Source organism: Salmo salar, chromosome 06 (genome assembly GCF_965601325.2).
Source record: "Salmo salar chromosome 06, fSalSal1, whole genome shotgun sequence".
Taxonomy (NCBI): domain Eukaryota; kingdom Metazoa; phylum Chordata; class Actinopteri; order Salmoniformes; family Salmonidae; genus Salmo; species Salmo salar.
This window is the reverse complement of record NC_138296.1, coordinates 36834588-36858905: the sequence shown is the minus strand read 5'-3', so window position 1 is coordinate 36858905 and position 24318 is coordinate 36834588. Positions and strand designations below refer to the sequence as shown.

The window sequence follows — 24318 nt, the reverse complement described above, 5'->3', positions numbered from 1 at the left end:
ACTGCTCCAGGTGCGCTGTACAATGGCGCCCCTGGCTGTGACCCCTCTCCCTGCGGGTGTCTCACCAAGATGACCAGGTGTACGCAATGAAAAGCAATAAAAGCTGTCAATTGACTGATTGGTGCTGACGCAAAACTGACAACATAATTTCCTGACCTATTCAGATCAGCTCTATCAGAGCAGCTATCAGAAAGTCATATATAACAGTTGTTGTTAAAAAAAGGCAAACACTGGCATCTCAGAAATTAAATATTTATTCTGTGATACTGGTCAAGATTAATTACTCCACTTTTCACCATATCTTCAGTTTTGAACCTCCTGGGGAAAGTGGAAAGAATGAAAGTACGTTTGTGGAGAGATAAGACCATTAGACATGAAATAACAAAAACACATAGGCCTATTCATTGTTAATAACTGCCTTATAACCCCCACATATACATATACACACAGATGTAGGCTCTTAATTTGAGTCAGTTTGCTACAGCAGGAAAATAATCCAGCAGCAACAAGAAATTTGAATTATTATGTGGATTATAATTAATGATTTTTTTTTAGGGGGTGATACATTTTTTGGAATGAAAAATCAAGTCTGAGATTTCAAAGTGGAAATTGCAAAATTCAGAAGCATTTTTAAACCTCAAATACACTACAAGTTTTAAATGTCCTGCATTCCAGGAAAGTTATCCTCCAATAGGGTGATCAAATTAAGATCCTACATCTGTACATACTGCACACACTCTCTTACCCCAAAGTGCTCCCAGCCTGTGATCTCTGAGTAGAAGGCGTCTCCAGGACAGGAAGTCTTAACCAGCTGTCTGTGGCCATACAGGGTGAAGTTGCCGACCAGTCGCCCGCCTCCCACAGCACAGGATGCCAGACGATCTCTCACCAGTTCCATGGTCTGTTGCGATGGTAATCTGGAGGTGTAGTCACCGATGAATGACACCCCGTAGCCCTTGGAGTTGTAGCCCTTAGTGTGGGCCCCTTGCCAGTGCCACCCACGCCCTTCATAGAGGTACCCGTCAGAGCCTGCCACAAAGCTGGAGGCAAACATCGGCAAGGGATGAGTCATTCATCAGGAGTGATTCATCCTCAAATCACATTTTGCTTGGTAAACAACAATTCCCAGAAGCATTGGACAGTGGCTAATTTCTAACTCAATTATGTGAGCGACACACACACACAGACATACTGTATACTCAAACTTGACACATTACATAAGCATTGTGGTTTGCGGGGAGGCTGTGTAGTGTCCTACTGTACAGCTCCTTCAGAAAGTATTCACATCCCTTTACTTTTTCCACATTGTCGTCTTACAGCCTGAATTTTACATTTCTTAAATTTAGATTTTGTGTCACTGGTCTACACACAATACCCTATAATGTCAAAGTGAAATTATGTTTTTAGACATTTTCTAAAATTCATTAATAATGAAAAGCTGAAATGTCTTGAGTCAATAAGTATTAAACCCCTTTGTTATGGCAAGCCTAAATAAATTCAGGAGTAAAAATTAACTTAACAAGTCATATAATAAGGTGCATGGACTCACTCCGTGTGCAATAATAGGACCTCTTAAGGATCCGCCCCTTTTTCTCCTCAATTTTTGCCGAAAAATTCTAACTGACTGTAACTCTGGCCTTGAAGCAAGGAAATGCATATATTCTTTGTACCATTAGAAAGGAAACACATTGAAGTTTGTGAAAATGTGAAAGGGATGTTGGATAATATAACGCAATAGATCTGGTAAAAGATAATACAATGAAAACAAAAAAGTTTTTGTACCATCATCTTCAAAATGCAAGAGAAAGGCTATAATGTATTATTCCAGCCCAGGTGAAATTTAGATTTTGGCCACTAGATGGTAGAGGTGTATGTGCAAAGTTTTAGACTGATCCAATGAACCATTGTATTTCTGTTCAAAATATTGTATCAAGACTGCCCAAATGTGCCTAATTTGTTTATTAATAACTTTTCATGTTCAAAATTGTGCACTCTCCTCAAACAATAGCATGGTATTTTTCACTGTAATAGCTGCTGTAAATTGGACAATGCAGTTAGATTAACAAGAATTTAAGCTTTCTGCCAATATCAGATATGTCTATGTCCTGGGAAATGTTCTTGTTACTTACAACCTCATGCTAATCGCATTAGCCTACTGTACGTTAGCTCAACCGTCCCATGGACAGAACACCAATCCAGAAGAAGTTTTAACATATTTTTGAATGACTTATCTACTGTATAAGGTCCCTCAGTCGAGCAGTGAATTTCAAAAACAGATTCAACCACAAACACCAGGGAGGTTTTCCAATGCCTCGATGGATAAAACAAAACAAAAAGGCCGACATTGAGTATCCCCTTGAGCATTGTTAAGTTATTAATACACTTTGGATGGTGTGTCAATACACCCAGTCATTACAAAGATACAGCCGTCCTTCTTAACTTAGTTGCCAGAGAGGAAGGAGACAATTCAGGGATTTCACCATGAGGCCAATGGTGATTTTAAAACAGTTGCAGAGTTTAATGGCTGTGATAGGAGAAAACTGAGGATGGATCAACAACATTGTAGTTACTCCACAATACTAAAATATATGACAGTGAAAAGAAGGAAGCCTGTACAGAATAAAAAATATTAGAAAACATGCATCCTGTTTGCAATAAGGCTGCCAAAAATGTGGAAAATAAATGTACTTAATGTCCTGAAAACAAAGCGTTATGTTTGGGGCAAATCCAACACAACACATTATTGAGTAATACTCTTCATATTTTCAAGTATGGTCGGTGGCTGCATCATATTATGGGTATGCTTGTCATTGGCAAGGACTGAGGAGTTTTTTAGGATAAAAAGTAATGGAATAGATCCTAGAGGAAAACCTGGTTCAGTCTCCTGACTACTGAGACACTGGGAGACAAATTCACCATTCAGCTGGACAATAACCTAAAACACAAGGCCAAATATACACTCGAGTTGCTTACCAAGACGACACTGATTGTTCCTGAGTGACCTAGTGACAGTTTTGACTTAAATTACTTAAAACTGACTGTCTAGCAATGATCAACAACCAACTTGACAGAGCTTGAAGATTGTTTTTAAATAATAATGTGCAAATATTGTACAATCCAGGTGTGCAAAGCTCTTAGTGTCACACCTGCTTCTGCTCCCCCTCCCTGGTGCTCGAATGCACCAGGCTCCCCAGCATTACACACTCCTGCCACCATCATTACGCACACCTGCCTTCCCCCCCATCACACGCATCAGTGATTATTGAACTCACCTGGACTCAATCACCAAAGTCAAGGGGTATTAATACTTTCTGAAGGCACTGTATATCCTAAGACCTGTGTACTACACATACCTGTATCCAATATCGTCCCAGCCCCGGTCATCCTGGTGAAAGCGTTGCATGGACCTCATGTCTGCAGAACACTGCTGAAAGGTGAGACAAGGCTGGCCAGGCTGGTAGGTGTGGTGGATGTACATGAACGAGAGGGGGAGGGACAGGGGGGTGGGGGTGCCCCGGTATGGTGCAGCCCCCCACTGACACCGCGGAATAATAGCTGGACAGTCTAGAGGTAGGGCGATCCAGAGAGATATTGAGTTTTAACATGTTTATCCACTCCTTTTTTAAACAATAACACCATGTCTCAATTATTGTTACTATTTGTGCTTTCTTGGATCAAAGTCAGAATTATTCCAATAAATGTTGACCTCTCCTTTTTAGCTTTCCCTGCACTACAGTAACCCTCTGTATCTCCACTGTCTCCCTCTGCAGTGGGGTTTACTTACCCATGTATCTGTGGACAAACTCCTTTATTCCTTCCCTCACCACAGCTGTCAGCTCTTCCTTTTCCTGTGCCAACATCGTAGAGTGGTCGATCAGTCTCCTCTGTAGGACCAGGGATCTCACCACCTGCCTCTGCAGGAGGGGGGGCCTGGCCAGTTCTCTGAAGTTCTCCCTGCGTAGGCGGCTGATCAGACGAGGAGCAGCGTCCAGTCCTTCCCCCTCAAGACGATGACAGTAGTACGTCCTCAGTAGGCTGCTCAGCTTGAGAGGACGCTGGGACTGAGCTGAGACCTCCATCCCTAGAATCACACCATCCATACCGCCGTTAACCAGGGCATCGGTGGCGAGGGAGGGCTTGTCGGAGAGGGTGAAGACCTGAGGCGAGGTCACGTCATCCCAGCAGCCATTAGGGCCCAGGCGTTGGGAGAGGAGAGAGCTGTGGAAGCGCTGGAAGGACAGGCCCAAGTTCCTAGCCAGAGTGAGGGGGTACAGGCCATGGACACGACACCTCGTCTTAGACACTAGCCCAGCTTCAATACCCAGAAGGACTGGGCTCATAGCAACCGTGGTGCCATCAGCAGTAAGGACAACCCCTTCCTCTCTACCTCTCTCTGTCACCTGATGGCGCACAGCCCTGCCAATGAAATCTGAGAGATTGGAGTCCATAACTGGTGCCTCTGAGGTGCTGTCCTCCCTGATAGTGCCCAAGAAGTGCTGCATGAACTCATCTCTGAGACCGGCTGCCCTGCGCAGGCCTCTCAACAGATTTACAGGCTCCAGTCCAGGGTTACTGTCTTCTACCTGCTCCAACACTCTGATGAAGTCGTCCATATGCTGGGAGGATGTGACTGAAATCAGAAAACACACTTGTTTACATTTGATAATATTCAGCATCGCTTTTCTATAAACGGAAACTACATACTGTTCTATAATGTGTATTAATAACTGCATATAATAACCCTATATTTCCTAAAATAGCATTTTCTAGCAACTTCTTCCTCTAAGTAGCTGTAATGCATTTCCTTGCTGACTTTCTTGCTCTCTCTCGAAAAGAGTTTGACTGCTCACAACCTCTAAATAAATTGGAAAGATGTGAACACAAACAGATTGAATTACCTTTGGTATCAGTGTGAGCACTGACCAAGACCACAAGAAGGGTCAGACACCATTTCCAGTGCGGTTCCTTTGGGGAAATCATTGAGTCTTCAACGCCCTGTGCTCCTGGAATGTATTATGCATTGCATTGCCTACCTTGAAACATTTATAGGAAGGAAAACACATCAAGTGGATTATGCAACCACTGTACAAACAGATACGGTGCTGATTAATTTGAGCCATTTGAGGGACATGGTGTGGGAAATTGGCAACTGTTAGGTAAGTGTGTGTTTGTCTTTATGGCTCAAGGTTTTTCTGAATTTAAATGTTTCATTGTTTACATTATTGCATTAAACCACTGTCCCAATTACAACCTTTAGGTCTGCAATTTATTTCCCCCTTCTCCTCGAGTACTTTGTATAGACTGTTGTTTCATAATATCTCAATATTAAACAAAATTCTGTTAAAAAGTACTGTACAGCAGCATCACATTGTGTGTTGTGTTTAGGTAACAGTCTCTTTTAGATCACTGAAAGGTCTGTGAAGCATGAGAATGCAAGCATGAACTTGTTCCTTTTCCAAATGGCCGTGGAAATACACAGCAAGAAATCACAAAGGAAATTTCCATGCATCATTTTACAGGAATATTTTTTTAAACCATGCAATTGACATTAGGACATCTTGCATTTTTTAAAACTTTTTCAAAGCATGTCATTTAGATTACACGTGGCAACAGGAATATGTCAGATGAGCACATGCACTGCTGATCATAGATCAGTGCTTTACTAGAACAAGACACGTGACCAGAACAGGAAGTCACCAACACAACAGCAGGCTGAAAACATTGAAACACGGTAAGGGATTTTAGGTCCTTGTATAAGAATAATTAACTAACTATGTTTAATGTTAGCTTGTTAACGTTGTGAATGACTGAGTTCTGGCCTTTCTGTCGTCGAGTGAGTTCGCTAGCTTGCTTGCCAATTTTAACTAGCTAAATGTGCACTAGCTTGCAGCTACATTAGCTGGCTAGTTACGCTAGTATCCAATATACTTTATCTTCCCCTTTCGTCTGCACTAGCAGCCACTTTGTTGTTTCTTCAACGCAGTTAGCTCCTCCTAATTCACGGAATCGTCGTTAGCTAATCTCTTTGCATATGTACTGCAGGTAAAGATTGCCACAGCCCGCGCATGCGCCGAAGCTGGCCCTCTTGAGGCGCGGCTAAAGGAATCCCAAAACAACCCCCATCGGCCCTACCCCTTTCACCTGATTTACGCGCGAGCAACGTGACTACACAGCGAGTTGTGACGAATTCGAGAGGTGTGAGCCAGACTACTACCGCCCTAAGTACTTGTTAAGATCTAAAAAATAAATAACTAATAAAATACTAACTTGTTAAGACGGATAGGTAAACATTGTGGTTGAAGATCATGCCCTCTAGGCTAGTTGAAAGTTATCTAGCTATAGCTAATCCTCTCAGATCTTCACGTGCCTAGGGTAGTGGTGAGGGGTTGATTTCGAATTGAGATGGCTAACATATTATCAGTTTTGGCTATTTTACTTCTATTTACAGATCATTCTCTTTCAGAAAATGGACACTCGGTTCACGAGAGGAAAGTCAAACATCCTGGAACGGCCTCTAACCCGTCCCAAGACTGAAGTCAGTGTGAGTGCCTTTGCACTGCTCTTCTCTGAGATGGTGCAGTACTGCCAGAGCCGTGTGTACTCTGTGTCTGAGCTGCAGCAACGCTTGGCAGACATGGGTCAGAGCGTTGGTGCCAGTATGCTGGACGTGCTGGTGCTGAGGGAGAAGAATGGGAAGAGGGAGACCAAGGTGCTTAACATACTGCTCTTCGTCAAGGTACGTGCTTGCGTGGGCTTAAGGTAGATAAGTTCATATGTAACAGTCTTATAAGGTGTAACACTTGTCATTATGCCCATGCATAAGTACATGTCTATAATTTTCAATTTGCTTCATATAGGTGTCAGTATGGAAAGCCATGTTCGGTAAGGAGGCAGACAAGCTGGAGCAGGCCAACGATGACGACAAGACCTACTACATAATAGAGAAGGAGCCACTGATCAACGCTTACATCTCTGTGCCCAAGGAGAACAGCACACTAAACTGTGCTGCATTCACCGCTGGCATCGTAGAGGCCATTCTCACACACAGTGGCTTCCCTGCCAAGGTCACAGCCCACTGGCACAAGGGCACCACGCTCATGATCAAGTTTGATGAAGCTGTTATAGCCAGAGACAAGGCCCTGGATGGCAGATAGAGGAGAGAGTGTTGGTGTACACATGATAGAATGATGAAGTTGATCATCATTATCACTATTAGGTCTCAATATGCTCTGGCGAGTTAACGAGCCAGTAATGTGAGATATGGACTGAGTGAATGATTGGTCTGTAGGCAAGTCTGCATATGAGTAGTTGAGTTGTGAATATACAGTATATTGAGAAGTGAAACAGGATGTCTTTATATCACCACATGAGGGAGTAAATATGAATGAATGATTATAATGTTAATCCCACTTCTGAGCTATTGTATTTATTTGGTCCAAGAAGAGTCCATATGAGACGACGTTTATAAAGGTCTATGTTTCTTGTGAATCTGCTCAGTCAGTCAACCCTTATCTAATGACTTTGACATTCTCACTGACAGTGTATCTTAAACCATCTCTCAAGACTGCATAGGACGTATGTGAATGTCATCTCTTTTGTTTTTGATATCTCAAGACATTTCGGAATCACACAAAGGACCAACACATTGAAGATATGGGCTGCAGTATAATACACTAAACAATGGTGCAAGGGTTTACCCTCCAACTGAGTTCAACATGGTGCAATTAAAGACTGGCAGTGTTCCCTAAACAAATTACATTTTAAGTTATTATTCAAAATATGTGAAATTTGAAAGTTATCAGTGGTCATTTCCATAGAGCATTATGTTGGCAAAAATGTCCTGACTCGGGTTTGTTGGTGTAGTTTTATTTTACACCTTTATTTGTTTCTATCTAGACATGTTTGAAATACTTTTACTGTTTATCACCGTGTGTAAGCATTTTAGCGATTAATTCTAAAGATCAGGTGATCATATGTGGAAAATCGATGAATCCAGGGGTGTGTTCAATTTGTTTGCTACGTTCAACAATTTGTACTTAACACATACATTTGAGTCATTTAGCAAACGCTATATCTACACCTTTCCCCTAAACTTCCTTGTACGTTTTTGAACAGAGTGACGTACATTTGCTCCGTACGGTGGGTATGCCGGAGTGTAGCTTGGAAGAAATGTGTGACATCTAAAGGGCAGCGGATACATTTTGAACCCATAACCCCTCCCCGTTTTTCATCTGGTCGTTCATTATGGCACCGTTTCCGTTGTACTGAACGCAGCCTAGCTTTGATCGTTTGACTATCAATGCAATGGGTGGGGCTAATGGAGGGGTCACAAACGCTATCACGAATTAGATATTTTGAGACCAATGACAATCAAGGCATTTTCCAGACAACGTCACATGATTGTCATGTGGCCATTGGAAGCTGCGGCTTTGTGATTGTTTGTAGATCGCTGCGTCCCTATTCTCTTGCAATTGGTTTCCTCAATGTTTAGCTTTCTGACAGTCCTAAACGATAATTTCTATTAATTTCTTAAATTGTATTATTCTTATGAATTCATTCATGTCCTGCAAAGCATCGTCATGGCATCATCGAACTGTAACTGCATCCAAGACGGTACAGGTTGGTCATGTACTTCAATTTATCAGTTCTAAGCCTAATTTTTAAAGTTAACCAGCATTTACCAAACTCGGTCCTCGGGACCCCAAGGGGTGTACGTTTTGGTTTTTGCCCAAACACTACAAAATTATCAAGGCTTGATGTTTGGTTATTGATGATTTAAATCAGCTGTGTAGTGTTAAGGGAAAAAGCAAAACATGCACCCCTTGGGGTCCCGAGGGCCGAGCCTGGTAAACCTAAAGGTGTATAAAATAACAATTTTCATAAAGACAATGTCTTTGTTGTATAGTGTTAAATGAGACGGCTGCATGTCATCTGTGAGTGCCCAGCATCGCAATATGATCATTATAGTCTAATTGTATGTCAATAATGCTTCCATTGCTGTATCGTACCTAGCCCAATAATATACTAAATGTTATTTTCAGAGGCGAATTGACTGGCAGCCAAATAATCAATCTAAACGTGAATCGATCCTCAATTGTGGTACGGTTCTAGAAACATTACGCGTTCTACTTTCATATCACCAAAATAATTTCACAAATGCAAAATATACACTTACTGTACCCTGTTTTAACAGTTGCAGCCGACAGTATTTTTCAGTTACAACACGTTTGTGGCGTCCTTGTTCCCACACATGTGTTGGGAGACGCAGATAGCTAATTAGCACAGGTAGTCGCCTCCGACTTCCGTAAACAAACCGAGGTAAAATTGTTTTTACATTCAACAGATATTCGCCAAAAGCCATTTACAAATGTAAAAATCAACGTTTTCACTGATTATGAAATAATCATCATACTAGGTATGATTTATTCTATAAATGTCTAGTATACTTTTCAACCTTTGCTTTGAATAGAAATTCCAGTTTTGATTTGATAGAAATACATAACATCTCAAATATTGCATTTAAAGGTGAAGAAATAAATAACTAATTCAGTGATTGTCACAGAAAAGTGAAAATATGCATTTATTTGCAATAACTTTAAAGAAATGTTCATTTCAAGTACAATTTGTTCTATATATGTTGTACAATGTAAACATTGTACAACTTTATGTAAACAGTCTTAAATTGTATGCCAAATCAATGTTTGCATTTTTAGTGCAACAGTTCCACATTTTTAAACTAGTTACAAGGCACAACATTCATTTATTTATACGTCTCTAATTTAACAGCTAAGAGGCCCCTTCCAATCATTTTCTATTTTGGCTTTGTTGAAGTCCTTTGTCATCCCCAGACAAACTGAATGGTACCATCTCCTGAGGTAATAGATTCAGCTGTTGAACACTTACAGGCAAATGTTTAATACCCCGGGTATTCCCAGAACACATTCCGTAAAGTCTATAGAGTCAGTGGTCACTTTATTAGGTACAACTCCCTTTGCATCTGGAACAGCGTGAATTCAAAAGTTGGTGTTTATTACAGTCAGTACAAGTTTTGGAACTCTTCTGATTTACAAAATACCATCACAGACTGTGCTGTCATTTTGCACATTCTAAAGTTCAAACAGTAACAGAATACCTGAATACTTCTCTGCATGCTTTAGTGTCTAGCAAATCAAGACCACAGGACTTGGTGTATGTAGGAACAATTTATTTTGTGAATAGGGTGGTGAACCTGGCAACTGAGTGTAGATATCACAAACAACTCATTTTGAGTAGTGTCTGTCTGTTATACGTTTGATCAATGGGTATAATGGTAAATCTGATCCACAAGTTCCTCATAGGCTCACTTGGATATATATATATAGAGTTGGAGATAAAGAAAAAAATATGAAACAAGGACATTAAAACACTGGCAGAATTCTTTCATCTACATCCATTCACATAAAATATGTATTTTAAAGTATAAATTCCCTTCTAAGACTACTGTCTTTCTGGATGTTTTAAAAGGTTTGCAAATAGTTATTTCCGCAATGAATTTGAATTGAAAGGGATATGGTAATACCTATGTAGGTGACGTAGTTTCTACACTGGTATAATGTGTGCTAGTTGCACACTTCCCTGCTGAATTATGTAGAGCTGATTTGGGCCAGTTGATATTTTTTTTCATGATCTTTTGTGAAAAAAACTAATTTTTGTGCTAGCAGTTTGAGAGAGAGCAAATAGCATAGGCACAGCCTGGTTGAAGTCCTAGTTGTAATGGTTAGTGCCAGTAGATTGCAGAGAGGTTCACATACAGTTCAGAGGCAAATCATAATGTATACATTTAGCCCAAAAACAAAACATGTACCGTCCACTTCTTATATTAGTGCTTTTGTTTGTTATGGCTTTTTCTTTGCAACTCTGCCCTAGAAGGCCAGCATCCCGGAGACGCCTCTTCACTATTGAGATTTGTGTTTTGCGGGTACTATTTAATAAAGCTGCCAGTTGAGGACTTGTGAGGCATCTGTTTCTCAAACTAAACACTCAAATGTACTTGTGCTCTTGCTCAGTTGTGCACCTCCCACTCCTCTTTCTATTCTGGGTAGAGCCAGGTTGCGCTGTTTTGTGAAGGGAGTAGTACACAGCGTTGTACGAGATCTAGTTTCTTGGCAATTTCTCGCATGGAATAGCCTTCATTTCTCAGAACAAGAATAGACTGACGAGTTTCAGAAGAAAGTTCTTTGTTTCTGGCCATTTTGAGCCTGTAATCGAACCCACAAATGCTGATGCTCCAGATACTCAACTAGTCTAAGGACGGCCAGTTTTATTGCTTCTTTAATCAGAACAACATTGTTCAGCTGTGCTAACATGATTGCAAAAAGGGTTTTCGAATGATCAATTAGCCTTTTTAAAATGATAAACTTGGATTAGCTAACACAACGTGCCATTGGAACACAGGAGTGATGGTTGCTGATAATTGGCATCTGTACACCTATGTAGATATTCCATAAAAAAAATCAGCCGTTTCCAGCTACAGTAGTCATTTACAACATTAACAATGTCTATACTGTATTTCTGATCAATTTGATGTTATTTTAATGGACTAAAATGTTGCTTTTCTTTCAAAAACAAGGACATTTTTAATTGACCCCCAAACTTTTTAACGGTAGTGTACGTTATGGTTAACTCTTAGTTTTCCTTATCTCCACTGTGGAATGTCCATGTTGATCCTCTTGGTTATCTTGGTCCTCTTGATCCATCCACCTGTCTTCTTTGTTAGTCAGGCCTGACCCCTTCATCCTGTAGTTTTTTCCCTGTAATTTAATTTAATATGACTGAAGATGCAGAACATTCTGCCAGGCCCGTTCTAATAGGGTATAACAGACTCGTTGGAACTTAGACCACACGCCCTCTAGATGGACTACATGCCCTCTATCAAAACAAAAGTTGTGAAAGTATGCTAGACATTTCTAGAATAAACCACATCTATTTTTATGTTTCTGTGACAATGAATTAGTTATTGATTTTTACCATTTTAAATGGCTTTTGGCGAATGTCTGGCGAATGTCCCAATACAAAACCAACTTTACCTCATTCGTAAACAAGAACTTTAACATGGAAATATGGCCGCGTGGGAACCCTATAAAGGTGTATTAATTGAACTTTTTTATTTTTGGAAAATGATTTGTTGATATGGAAGTGACGTTCCATGTTTCCATAACTGTATCCCTCGCAAGGCCTATTTGCTTTTAGTTCTAGAGGCGTCACTACAGACCTTGGTTCGATCCTGGCCTGTATCACAACCGGCGGTGATCGGGAGTCCCATAGGGCGGTGCACAATTGGCCCAGCGTCATCCGGGTTAGGGTAGGGTTTGGCCGGGGTAGGCCGTCATTGTAAAATAAACATGTGTTCTTAACTGACTTGCCAAGTTAAATAAAATGCAAATGAATGTGTCCAGTTTTCTGAGGGTTATTAGAATACTCCATCATTGTCCACCAAACATACTCAGAACATGGTTGCCATGTTGTCAGAACATAAGTTAATGTTCTAGACGAATGTCATGGGAACGTTGCAAGAACATTTCTGTATCAGTTGTCAGGACATCGGCTGATAATTTACAGGGCTTTCTGTGTAGTGGTTTAATGTTGGTGGGGCATGTTAACCTGTTTTAATAATATTCCTGAATCACTATGATCAATAAAATAGATTTTCTTGAGTACTTTTAACAGAGGTGATATTTACTTCAAATTGCATTCGCTCTATTGCTTAAGCCCATCAAGTTGTTTCATCTATATAAATGCTAGGTGAAGGAGGGGTTAGGATTTCTTCTGGACAGGGCCTATTGGTCTAACTATACTGGCCCATTAAGCACATGCCCAAGAGATATCATTATTGGGACAGTGGTTAGGGCATTCGTCATTGGTAATGGAGACCTGGGTTCCAGACCTGCTAGGAGAGTCACCCTACTTTCTCATTCTTAGCAATATACACTGAGTGTACAAAACATTAGGAACACCTTCCTCATTCATTTACACCTGCTTCTGCTCTCGGAACAGTCTCAGTTCGTTGGGGCATGGACTCTACAAGGTGTAAATTGTTCCACATGGATGCTGGAACATTTTGACTCCAATGCTTCCCACAGTTGTGTCAAGTTGACTGGATGTCCTTTGGGTGGTGGATCATTTTTGATGCACAAGGGAAACTGTTGAGCTTAGAAAAACCCAGCAGCGTTGGAGTTCTTGACACTCAAACCGGTGCACCTGGCACCTACTACCATAACGTGGTTAAAAAGGATCTTAAATCTTTTGTCTTGCCCATTCACCCTCAATGTCACAAATAGAATCCATGTCTCAAGGCTTAAAAATCCTTCTTTAACCTGTATTCGGCACGTGACAAATAATATTTGAGATGTAGGTGAGGCGACAACAGGTGTAGACCTTAAAGTGAAATGCTTACTTACAAGCCCTTAACCAACAATGCTTTAAGAAGTTAAGAAAAGAAAAAAGTGTTAAGTAAAATAAAAGTAACACATAATTCAACAGCAGCAGTAAAATAACAAGCAAGCCTATATACAGGGGGTAACGGTACAGAGTCAATGTGCGGGGGCACCGGTTAGTTGGGCTAACTGAGGTAATATATATACATGTAGGTAGAGTTAAAGTGACTGCATAGATTATAAACAGAGAGTAGCAGCAGCATAAAAAGAGGAGTCTGGGTAGCCCATCTACACTGATTTGAAGTAGATTTAACAAGTGACATCAATAATGGATCCTAACTTTCACTGGTCAGTCTGTCATGAAAAGAGAAGGTGTTCCTAATGTTTTTCATGCTCAGTGTATGTTAATGTCATTATTTAGCGAGTTACAACACACCTACAGTATAGTTGGGTCCTGTCCAGAAGAAACCATACCCCCTCCTCCCTAGGCACTTGTATAGATCTGAAACAACTTGATAGGTGACAGGCTGTAAGTAATTGGGTGACGCACTGAGGTATATCTCGGCTCTGTTAAAAGTACACTCAGGAAAAACTTTTTATTGATCATAGAGATTCAGGAAAACAGGTTAACATGCCTAGCCAACATTAGACAACTACACTGAAAACCCTTAAAATGCCTAAATAAGTAGCCCTAAATCAAATCAGTGATGAGACTAGTCAGATTAACCAATATAGGTATTTCAGTTAATAAAAAATATCTTATTTACATAACTATTCAAACCCTTTGCTATGAGACTTGAAATTGAGCTCAGGAGCATCCTGTTTCCGTTCATCATCCTTAAGATGTTTCTACAACTTGTTCGGAGTCTTGATTGAACATGATTTGTAAAGGCACACACCTGTCTATGTAAGGTCCCACACTTGGCAGTTCATATCAGAGCAAAAATCAAGCAATGAGGCCGACGGAATCGTCCGTACAGCTCCGCGACAGGTTTGTGTCGAGGCACAGATCTGGAAGGGTACCAAAACATTTCTGCAGCATTGAAGGTCCCCAAGAACAGAGGCATCCATCATTCTTAAATTGAGAATGGGCGGCCAGCTCTCTTCCTAGAGCTGGCCGCCCAGCCAAACTGAGCAATCGGGGGAGAAGGACCTTGGTCAGGGAGAGCAGAGCTGACAGAGCTCCAGAGTTCCTCTGTTGAGATGGGAGAACCTTCCAGCAGGACAACAATCTCCGCAGCACTCCACCAATCAGGCCATTATGGTAGAGTGGCCAGACAAAAGCCACTCCTCAGTAAAAGGCACATGACTGCCCACTTGGACTTTGCCAAAAGGCACCTAAATGACTCTGACCATGAGAAACAAGATTCGCTGGTCTGATGAAACCAAGATTGAACTCTTTGGCCTGAATGCCAAGCGTCACGTCTGGAGGAAACCTGGCACCCCCCTACGGTGAAGCATGGTGGTGGCAGCATCATGCTGTGGGGATGTTTTTTAGCATCAGGGACTGTGAGACTAGTCCGGATTGAGTGAAAGATGAATGGTGCAAAGTACAGAGAAATCCCTTGATGAAAACCTGATCCAGACCTCAGACTTGGGGTCGTTGTCAACAGGACAACGACCCCAAGGACACGGCCAGGACAACGCAGGAGTGGCTTCGGAACAAATACAGGTGTGCCAAGCTTGTAGCGTCATACCCAAGAAGACTCGAAGATGTAATTGCTGCCGAAGGTGCTTCAACAAAGTACTGAGTAAGGGGTTTGAATACTTATGTAAATTTGATGTTTCAGTTTTTTTGTTTTAATACATTTACAAAATGTCAACCTGTTTTTGCTTTGTCATTATGGGTTATTTTGGGTAGATTGAGGAGGAAAAACTTTTATCAATTTTAGAATAAGGCTAACATAACAATGTGGAAAAAGTCAAGGGGTCTCTACTTTTTTATTGAATGGGCTATATCATACCTACTGATCCAATGCATGCTTGAATTATATAATTATAGTAAAATTATACCACATCGCTTTCCCACTTCCTCTTTTTCGGCAGCAATATCAAGCTTATGAATGCTCTTTTCAGATATGCCTTCCCTATGTTGTATGTAGAAACCCATGTCTGTCATTGATTCTCTCTCAGAGAAGGATGAGCTGTTCTCACCTGTGAGCAGCTACAGGTCCGATGACCTCAGTGGCGGGAACCCCCGGCTCACCGGTCTGGTAGCCTCAGAGCTCAGGCAACAGCAGCAGGAGGAGGAGGCACTGCGGAGAAAGCTCAAGTACTTCTTCATGAGCCCCTGTGACAAGTACCACGCCAAAGGCCGCAAGCCCTTTAAACTGGTCCTGCAGCTGCTCAAGATCCTCATCGTCACTGTACAGGTGGGCCTTTACTGAACTGAAGAATTGGTATTCATGATAGGGCTTCTGTTGATTTACATTGTTTTAACCCTTAATCCCCTGTCACTCCCTTCTCTAGTTAGTCCTGTTTGGCTTGAGTAACCAGATGGTGGTGACATTCAAGGAAGAGAACACAGCATCCTTCAAACACCTTTTCCTTAAAGACTACCGGGATGGCTCTTCAATGGCAATCCACACACAGAGTGAACTCTATAGCCATATTTATTATGCTGTAGATCAGGTACTAGTATCTCAGTACGCAACACTAAACAGAGACCGGCAGATGAGTGAATTCTCAACCCTCTCATTTTGTTCTATGTAATAATGCCTTGTGTTATTAAATTATCTTGTTGTCTTCCTTGTCTGTCTATATGATGTCTTGCTATTAGTATAACTGTATGTTACCTATTCCATTCATCATCCTTTCTATTTTCTTTTCCTCAGTACCTGGCTCTACCGCAGACATCAGTGGGGCGGTATGCATATGTGTGGGGTGAGGGTGTGAATGGGAGTGCCCTCTCTCTGTGCCAGCGGTACTACAAGAGGGGCATCATCGACCCCATCAACGACACCTTTGACATTGACCCCGAAGTTATCACCGGTACCCTGGCCGCATTCTCCTCTTTTTTCTGTTCATTAAGTTGTCTATCAAATTCCCCCTCCATGTATTTCACATCAGTCTGTCGGTCTTGTTTTTTTTAATCCACTGCCAGTTGTCTTTGGCCCGTTAGGAAGTAACTGTTAGTGAGTCAAAGCTCCACATATGTCAAGAGTTGCCCTCTAACCGTGCCCTACTTTCAGTGCTGAAAATAGATCCTGTCCATAAAAGCATTACCATATAAGTGCTATTTCCACTAACATCAGCAAAATAATAGAGAGCTGGCCAAATGGACGTCTTCTGTTCGATTCACCTGCTGATTTCTCAAAGATAGTTCATCGGCACAGTTTTTTTTTATGTGTTTTGGCAACGGACCATTGTTTGAAATGTTATCAAAAGCGGTTGAGTCAAGGTTGGCAACTAAACAGAAGTAGTTAAGATAACCTTGTATTGAAGTTGTGAAAGTATTTTCCATTGGCTTTGGAAAAAAAGTGAATAACAGAATACTTGCAAGTGTCAAATATACACTGAGTGTAAAAAATATTAGGAAGACCTGCTCTTTCCATGACGTAGACTGACCAGGGGAATCCAGGTGAAGCTATGTTCCCTTATTAATGTTACTTGTTTAATCCATTTCAATCAGTGTAGATGAAGGGGAGGAGACATGGATTGTGTATGTGTGCCATTCAGAGGGTGAATGGGCAAGACAAAAGATTGAAGGGCCTTTGAACAGGGTATGGTAGTAGGTGCCAAGCGCACCGGTTTGTGTCAAGAACTGCAACGCTGCTGGGTTTTTCATGCTCAACAGTTTCCCGTGTGTATCAAGAATGGTCCACCACCCAAAGGACATCCAGCCAACGTGACACAGCTGGGGGGTGCAACACAATATTATGAAGGTGTTCCTAACGTTTGGTATACTCTGTGTATATGGTTCTGGAAATAAATCTTCTGGATTTCTGTTTTTGTTCCTACTCTCTCAACTTGCTTTTATTCCATCCTTCGGTCTTTTTCAGATTGCATTGGTGTGGACCCACTACCAGACCCTCCTTCTCCTGATTACAGTGACTACAAGAACTTCACTCTCCAGTTTCATAAGTGAGACACACAATGGTCTCCCTTGCTCCCTCTCCCCGCATGCAATTCCTCATGGGGTTTTGAATCCCGTTTTTGTAATTTTGTCACTCCTTTCTTATGTTAATGTGTTGCTTATGGTAATGCTTACCGTAATTTCCGGACTATTAAGCGCACCTGAATATAAGCCGCACCCACTGAATTAAAAAAATATATATTTTTTTGAACATAAATAAGCCGCACATGTCTATAAGCCGCAGGTGCCTACCGGTACATTGAAACAAATGAACTTTACACAGGCTTTAACGAAACACGGCTTGTAACAAAAAATAAAAAAATAGCAGTAAGCTTTAGTTGTCTTTTTGCACTGAGTCAACTCCTCACGCTGCTGTTTTTAACGTCTTATCATCGACTCATTAAGACCAAGCTCCCGTGCAGCAGCTCTATTTCCTTTTCCAACAGCCAGATCAATCGCCTTCAACTTGAAAGCTGCATCATATGCATTTCTCCGTGTCTTTGCCATGATGAGGGTGACAAAATGACTACCGTAATCAGAATGATGGGAAGTTTGAGAGCGCTCGATTTAATCTAAACAGTAAACAAAAAAGTTGTTTGACCTTAACCCGTTCGGCAATTTCATTGGTCTAATGAAAGCTTCATGCCGCCAAAAAACTGAGCACGTCACAGAATGTGTTTTTTTGGAGAAAAAAAAATTGAAAGCGGGAAAAATCCATATATTAGCCGCGTTATTGTTTAAGCCGCGAGGTTCAAAGCCTGGGAAAAAAGTTGCGGCTTATAGTCTGGAATTTACGGTATGTAACTCGAGTCATTTCAGCATTACATATCAACATGGAACATTACTGGGTAACATCACTTCTCTATTGAGATTACAAGCATTTCTCTTACTGGATCTTGTCTCTTCTTCTTCTTCTTCTTCTTCTTGGTCTCCAGGCTGATCAATGTGACCATTCAGTTCCAGCTGAAGGCCATAAACATCCAGACCATCATCAACAATGAGATCCCCGACTGCTACACCTTTGCTATTATGGTGAGATGACCTACCAATTTCTCCTGAACAGCCCAGTTTCCCCTATATGCATTTAAATTGTGGCCGCCACAAATGTTTTAAAATGTTTTCAGTGTAAACTTAAGCAACTAAATACAGATATAATCTATGTAGAAAATATAGGATGGCGCATTATATTTAAAAATAAGATCATCTTTGAGAACTAACAATCACCAAAAATAAACTAGGTAGTTATGGCATTGGGCCCCCACTGATTTTGTTATAATTTGAGTCACTCCGATGGCATAAGAACACGGCGTAAACCATGGTGAAATGTGTAGAATTGCAGGAAATTAGCTTTAAAACAGCAAAATTGTCTCCGTGGCCAAGAGGAGGGCCTCTAAAACCGTGCCATTGGCCATGCCCACTAGCACGCCACACCCCATCGCCCAAGTTTGCCACCGCTGCTGAAAAAATTCATAGGGGAAACACTGCAGCCCCATACAGCCCACTGTATCTTAGACAGCTGTTATAAAGCAAGGATTTGTGTTGTAGCTACGTTTACAGTGTGTGTATTGTGGCTGCTGTCAGGTTGTCCTGGATAACAAGGCTCACAGCGGCAGAGTGAAGATCAGCCTGCTCAACCATGCCTCCATCAAGAAGTGCAAAGACCCCAACGTGTGGGGACATGGTGAGAGAGCGAGGATGGGGGGGGGTACTGCTTGAGATTGATTCACTTCTTTCCTGCTGTTCCTTACTAGCTGTTTGCCTCTTCCTTCCCTTCACTCCCTGACTTAATTCATTCAAACAACCCTCCTTTCTTCTTCCTCCTATAGCGGAGAACTATGCACGGGAGGCTTTTGACGTGTTGGTGGCCATAGTGTGTCTGCTGTCCCTGCTGCTGTGTGGTCGCTCCATCCTCAGAGGAGTCATCCTACAACATGTAAGACCAAGGCTGAGCCCCTTCAGTAGTGGTTTCTTTGCAGCAATTCGGCCATGAAGGCCTGATTTCATGGAGTCTACTCTGAACAGTTGATGTTGATGTCTCTTATTTGAACTATGTGAAGAATTTATTTGGGCTGCAATTTTTGAGGTGCAGTTAACTCTAATGAATTTATCCTCTGCAGCAGAGGTAACTCTGGGTCTTCTTTTCCTGTGGCGGTTCTCATGAGAGACAGTTTTGTCATAGCGCTTGATGGCTTTTGCGACTGCACTTGAAGAAACGTTTAAAGTTCTTGAAATTTTCCAGATTGACTGACCTTCATGTCTTAAAGTAACGATAGACTGTTTCTCTTTGCTTATTTGAGCTGTTCTTGTCATAATATGGACTTGGTATTTTACCAAATAGGGCTATCTTCTGTATACCACCCTACCTTGTCACAACACAGCTTATTGGCTCAAACGCATTAAGAAGGAAAGAAATTCCACAAATTCACTTTTAACAAGGCACACCTGTTCATTGAAATGCATTCCAGGTGACTACCTCATGAAGCTGGTTGAGAGAATGCCAAGAGTGTTCGAAGCTGTCATCAAGGCAAAGGGTGGTTACTTGAAGAATTTCAAATCTAAAGTATATTTTGATTTGTTTAACACTTTTTTTTTTGTTGGTTACTACATGATTCCATATGTGTTATTTCATAGTTTTGATGTCGTCACTATTATTCTACAATGTAGAAAATAGTAAAAATTAAGAAAAACCCTTGAATGAGTAGGTGTTAACTTGCGACCCCATTTTCATATCAATCAAATGTATTTATAAAGCCCTTTTTACATCAGCCGATGTCACAAAGTGCTATACAGAATCCCAGCCTAAAACCCCAAACAGCAAGCAATACAGATGTAAAAGCACAGTGGCTAGGAAAAACTCCCTTGAAAGGCAGGAACCTAGGAAGAAACCTAGAGAGGAACCAGGCTCTGAGGTGTGGCCAGTCCTCTTCTGGCTGTGCCGGGTGGAGATTATAACAGTATATGGCCAAGATGTTCAAACGTTCATAGATGACCATCAGGATCAAATAATAATAATCACAGTGGTTGTAGAGGGTGCAACAGGTCAGCACATCCGGAGTAAATGTCAGTTGGCTTTTCATAGCTGATCATTCTGAGTTAGAGACAGCAGGTGTGGTAGAGCGAGAGAGTCGAAAACAGCAGGTCCGGGACAAGGTAGCACGTCAGGTGAACAGGTCAGGGTTCCTTAACTGCAGGCAGAACACTTGAAACTGGAGCAGCAGTACGACCAGGTTGACTGAGGACAGCAAGGTCATATCAGGCGACCCCCCCCCCCCCCCCCCCCCCCATAGTCACGACACCTAGTTTGGGAACCGCTGGTTTATTCTGTTCATTTGTCTGTCCCGTCTCTCTGTGTGTTTCTGACAGGAGTATGTCCAGTTCTTCAGACACAGGCTGAATCACAGTGTGTGCTGGGCAGACAGGATGGAGTTCATTAACGGCTGGTTCATCCTGCTCATCATCAGTGACCTGCTCACCATCACCGGCAGCTTCATCAAGATTGGCATAGAGTCCAAGGTAATACAGAACAATGCATTGCTTTTAGTTTCATATCTTTCCAGGCCTGCGCCAGTCCCCCCACCATTAGAATTAGACAGAGCAAATAATATAATTATTAATACAAATAATTGAATTGACTCTGTCCTTCAGAACATGTCGTTGTATGATGTGTGTGGGATTCTGCTTGGTACCTCCACTCTGCTGGTGTGGGTGGGAGTCCTCCGCTACCTCAGTTTCTTCCAGAAGTACAATGTGAGTGACATAATCAGTCACAAAAATGCACACATTGACATTTAATTTGAATGGCTTTCTGAGGAGGTTTTGCGTCACTTCCCACCTCTTTTTCTTTTTCCATGTGTAAATTAGTCTTACGTTTTCTCTCTTCCTCATTCTCAGATCCTGATTGTGACGCTGCGGGCTGCCTTCCCTAATGTAATCCGCTTCTGCCTCTGTGTAGCTGCCATATACCTGGGTTATTGCTTCTGTGGCTGGATTGTGCTGGGTCCTTACCATACCAAGGTATTTGGTCATGGACAGGACGCACACACATGTATTTTTATTATTCATTAACAATATCACAAATTTGCTGAAACTGTGAAAAATGAATGTGTTCTAATACACCAACTCATCCTTTCTGTCCCCACAGTTCCGCTCTCTGTCCATGGTGTCAGAGTGCCTGTTTTCTCTGATCAACGGGGACGATATGTTTGTGACGTTTGCTGAGATGCAGAAGAGTGGCACGCTGGTGTGGGTGTTCAGCCAGGTCTACCTCTATACCTTCATCTCCCTCTTCATCTACATGGTGCTCTCCCTCTTCATCGCTCTCATCACCGGAGCCTACGATGCCATCATGGTACTGTGGGAGGGGAGGGATTAAGGATGAGTGGAGCGATAGAAGGGGAGGATGAGGGATGGCGGGTGGAAAGAGTGAATGGAGAAATGCAGGACAGATGATTTAGTGACATTAAAATAAAAGCTGGAGTGTTGATGAGTGCATATGGAAAAAAAGGGTGCAATGTACAGGAAGTAGGATGGAAGAGGATTCCTTACATTAGTTTTATCGAAGCACTCTGTCTCTCTACAGGCCCAAACCCAGGAACCGATGCACATCACAGACCTGCATGCTTTCATAGCAGAATGTACTGATACACCTTGCTCTGGAAAGTTCCGTGGCCCAGAGGCATCCTCCTGTTCATTCTTCTGCTGCTGTGACTGAAGAGAGAGTGAGTGTTCGTGTGTGTGTCATTCAGGGTTTGATGTTTTTGTCTTTGAAGTCATCTCAATTCCATTGACATAGATTGGTCATTTCTCTATTTCAGATCCACCAGTGGGAGGATGTCTTCTAGGTGATCTGACCTTAGACTACACTGTCCTCTGTAGGATGTGGCACGTCGGTGCATTTAAATTCAGACTGGTACAGTACAACGTACATGTTACTAACTGCTGTAGATCGCACATTAATATTTAATATGCCAGTTCATTGGGTTTTTATAGCTAACAAGTTACATTCATATCGCTAGCACATTCTGCTAGCTAATTCATCACTGTAATACAGCAATATAGCTAGCTGTCCTTTCAGAGAGGAAACTGATTTTGCACAACGTACTGTATATCTGAGTATGTTTTACTAAATAGGAGTTTTATTTATGGTGCAGTTTTGATTTATATTGTTGATAAGCCTTTGTTGAATTGGGTCTGCATGACCCTATGACTGAGGGACGGCAATGGTTTAATTGTGCTTTACTGTGCCTGGGGGCCCTGAATGTTATGATTGTCCTCTGAATCATGTTTATGACAGAGACACACACTAACAGACAGGCTGAAGCATGCACACCATTATGTACTGTATTTTTAGTGAAGGCTACTCACTCTTTGGTCCTTTATTCCCTTCTCCTCCTCTGGATGGGATGACTACATGTTCAAGGACGGGACCTGCAGCCATAGTTAGTCATCAATATGTATGAAGCCTTTGGTGTAAAGAGACAGGTGACCCTGACCTGAACACCAATGCAAGACCGCTATAGTGGGTTTTATAGTGCACTGTACAGACTCCAATTTGCTGAAGAAAAGCCACATTTTTTTAATTTTAATTTTAAACTATGCTAAATGTTTTAACCACCCTTATTAATTATTTTGTTGGATGACTGTTGTACCTGACTGAAATACAAGGCCAGTAAAGGATTATTTTATGAGATATATCTAACATTGTTATATTGAATTCAGTGTTCATTTATTGAATCTCTCTCCGGGCAAATTAATTCTGCAAACCAGTATGTGGTCCAAATCATGATTCACTGAAGGAAAGGGACTGAATTATCATATTTTATCTGTTTTATTTGAAAAACCTTTTGAAGTGATAATGTAATTTCATTGTATGAAATGTTATGTAAGCTTATAGTGATGTTCATTAGGGGAAAAAAGGACTCTCATTGCACAAGACACGTAAGCGATCAAAAGGAAGGGAAGAGTTGTCAGTATAGGACTAATAGAGAAATCATTGATGTGTACCCAGAATGCACTGTTTCTGGTGAAGGTGTTTTTCCATGACATGTTTTCAAAATGTATTCAAGTATGTGTCGATGACCAGAAATGTACATTTCTTCCCATTCTTTGAATGTTTTTACTTAGTACATTTATCTTGTTTGAGGTTATCAGGTACGCATTTACGATGAGCCGTGACGACATAACTTGAAGCGGTGCTAAATGTCTCATGGCATGCAGCACAGTGGCTTAGCAGATTACTTGTAAGGATTGTTGTAGTAGTGTATTTCTTAACATGTTTTATACTCTGCTAACGTGATAATTTCTGATGTATTTCTCATTGTTTTACTTTTTGTTTTAAAAATGTTATGGTTGGTTAGACTGATACTAATCATTTTAGTATGGCCAAATTGCTCAACATCTACATTTTGGATGAGAATCTCACTTGTACATATTTTGTTTTACTTAAAAAAAAAAAAAAAGCTTTTCTAATTTCTTTACCCTTTTTTGTCAGTACATTGCATTTCTGTGCCACCTCTCTGGCTAATGCCAGTAAACCACCTACAATTAAAACTATTGAAAGCGTACTGTTTATTTCTACCAAGCAGAGTCCTATTTTCTGGAGATGTGGTCCATGTTGTCGCTTTTCTACTCTCTCTCGTCAAGGACATTATACATTTAGTCCTCTTCATGGTCAATGAGGCAGAAAAAACATTTCCTTTTGTCAGTTATGTTGGTTGAGTGCTCGACCTGTTATGAACTTTTAAAGGGTAATGTAAACAAACTTGCTTGAAGACCATTTTCTATGTTTATGGATTCATGGTGAATTGTACTTGATCAGATCATCATTGCTTC

At 41.3% G+C, this 24318-nt stretch overlaps 3 protein-coding genes across 10 annotated transcripts; 2 read left to right on the top strand and 1 right to left on the bottom strand.

The window, feature by feature from the left end:
- Window positions 1-238: 238 nt before the first annotated feature.
- Window positions 239-9300, bottom strand: LOC106607020 (N-acetylmuramoyl-L-alanine amidase). 3 transcript variants are annotated; one of them, XM_082976518.1, is made up of 6 exons: window positions 9181-9300; window positions 4899-5033; window positions 3785-4630; window positions 3354-3564; window positions 746-1040; window positions 239-318 (listed from the first exon to the last, which is right to left on the bottom strand). In XM_082976518.1, exons 2-6 carry the CDS (start codon window positions 4978-4980, stop codon window positions 304-306), a joined length of 1449 nt encoding a protein of 482 aa, XP_082832644.1. In that variant the 5' UTR covers window positions 4981-5033; window positions 9181-9300; the 3' UTR covers window positions 239-303. The 3 variants fall into 3 exon arrangements, with proteins under 3 accessions (XP_082832644.1, XP_014059023.1, XP_082832645.1); XM_014203548.3 differs by having other exon boundaries at window positions 9176-9296; XM_082976519.1 differs by having other exon boundaries at window positions 4899-5029; window positions 9181-9278.
- LOC106607021 (trafficking protein particle complex subunit 5) lies at window positions 5565-7753 on the top strand. 6 transcript variants are annotated; one of them, XM_014203553.3, is made up of 4 exons: window positions 5565-5731; window positions 6043-6195; window positions 6422-6736; window positions 6858-7753. In XM_014203553.3, the coding sequence occupies exons 3-4, from the start codon at window positions 6467-6469 to the stop codon at window positions 7152-7154; spliced, it is 567 nt and encodes a 188-aa protein (XP_014059028.1). In that variant the 5' UTR covers window positions 5565-5731; window positions 6043-6195; window positions 6422-6466; the 3' UTR covers window positions 7155-7753. The 6 variants fall into 6 exon arrangements, with proteins under 6 accessions (XP_014059028.1, XP_014059026.1, XP_014059027.1 ...); XM_014203551.3 differs by having other exon boundaries at window positions 5566-5731; window positions 6464-6736; XM_014203552.3 differs by having other exon boundaries at window positions 5566-5731; window positions 6449-6736.
- Window positions 7983-24050, top strand: LOC106607019 (mucolipin-1). Its single transcript, XM_014203547.3, has 14 exons — window positions 7983-8619; window positions 15546-15784; window positions 15882-16043; window positions 16247-16403; window positions 17414-17495; window positions 18423-18519; window positions 19069-19168; window positions 19314-19420; window positions 20851-21000; window positions 21133-21234; window positions 21379-21501; window positions 21629-21835; window positions 22067-22205; window positions 22302-24050. The coding sequence occupies exons 1-13, from the start codon at window positions 8580-8582 to the stop codon at window positions 22196-22198; spliced, it is 1698 nt and encodes a 565-aa protein (XP_014059022.3). The 5' UTR covers window positions 7983-8579; the 3' UTR covers window positions 22199-22205; window positions 22302-24050.
- The last annotated feature ends 268 nt before the right edge of the window (window positions 24051-24318 follow it).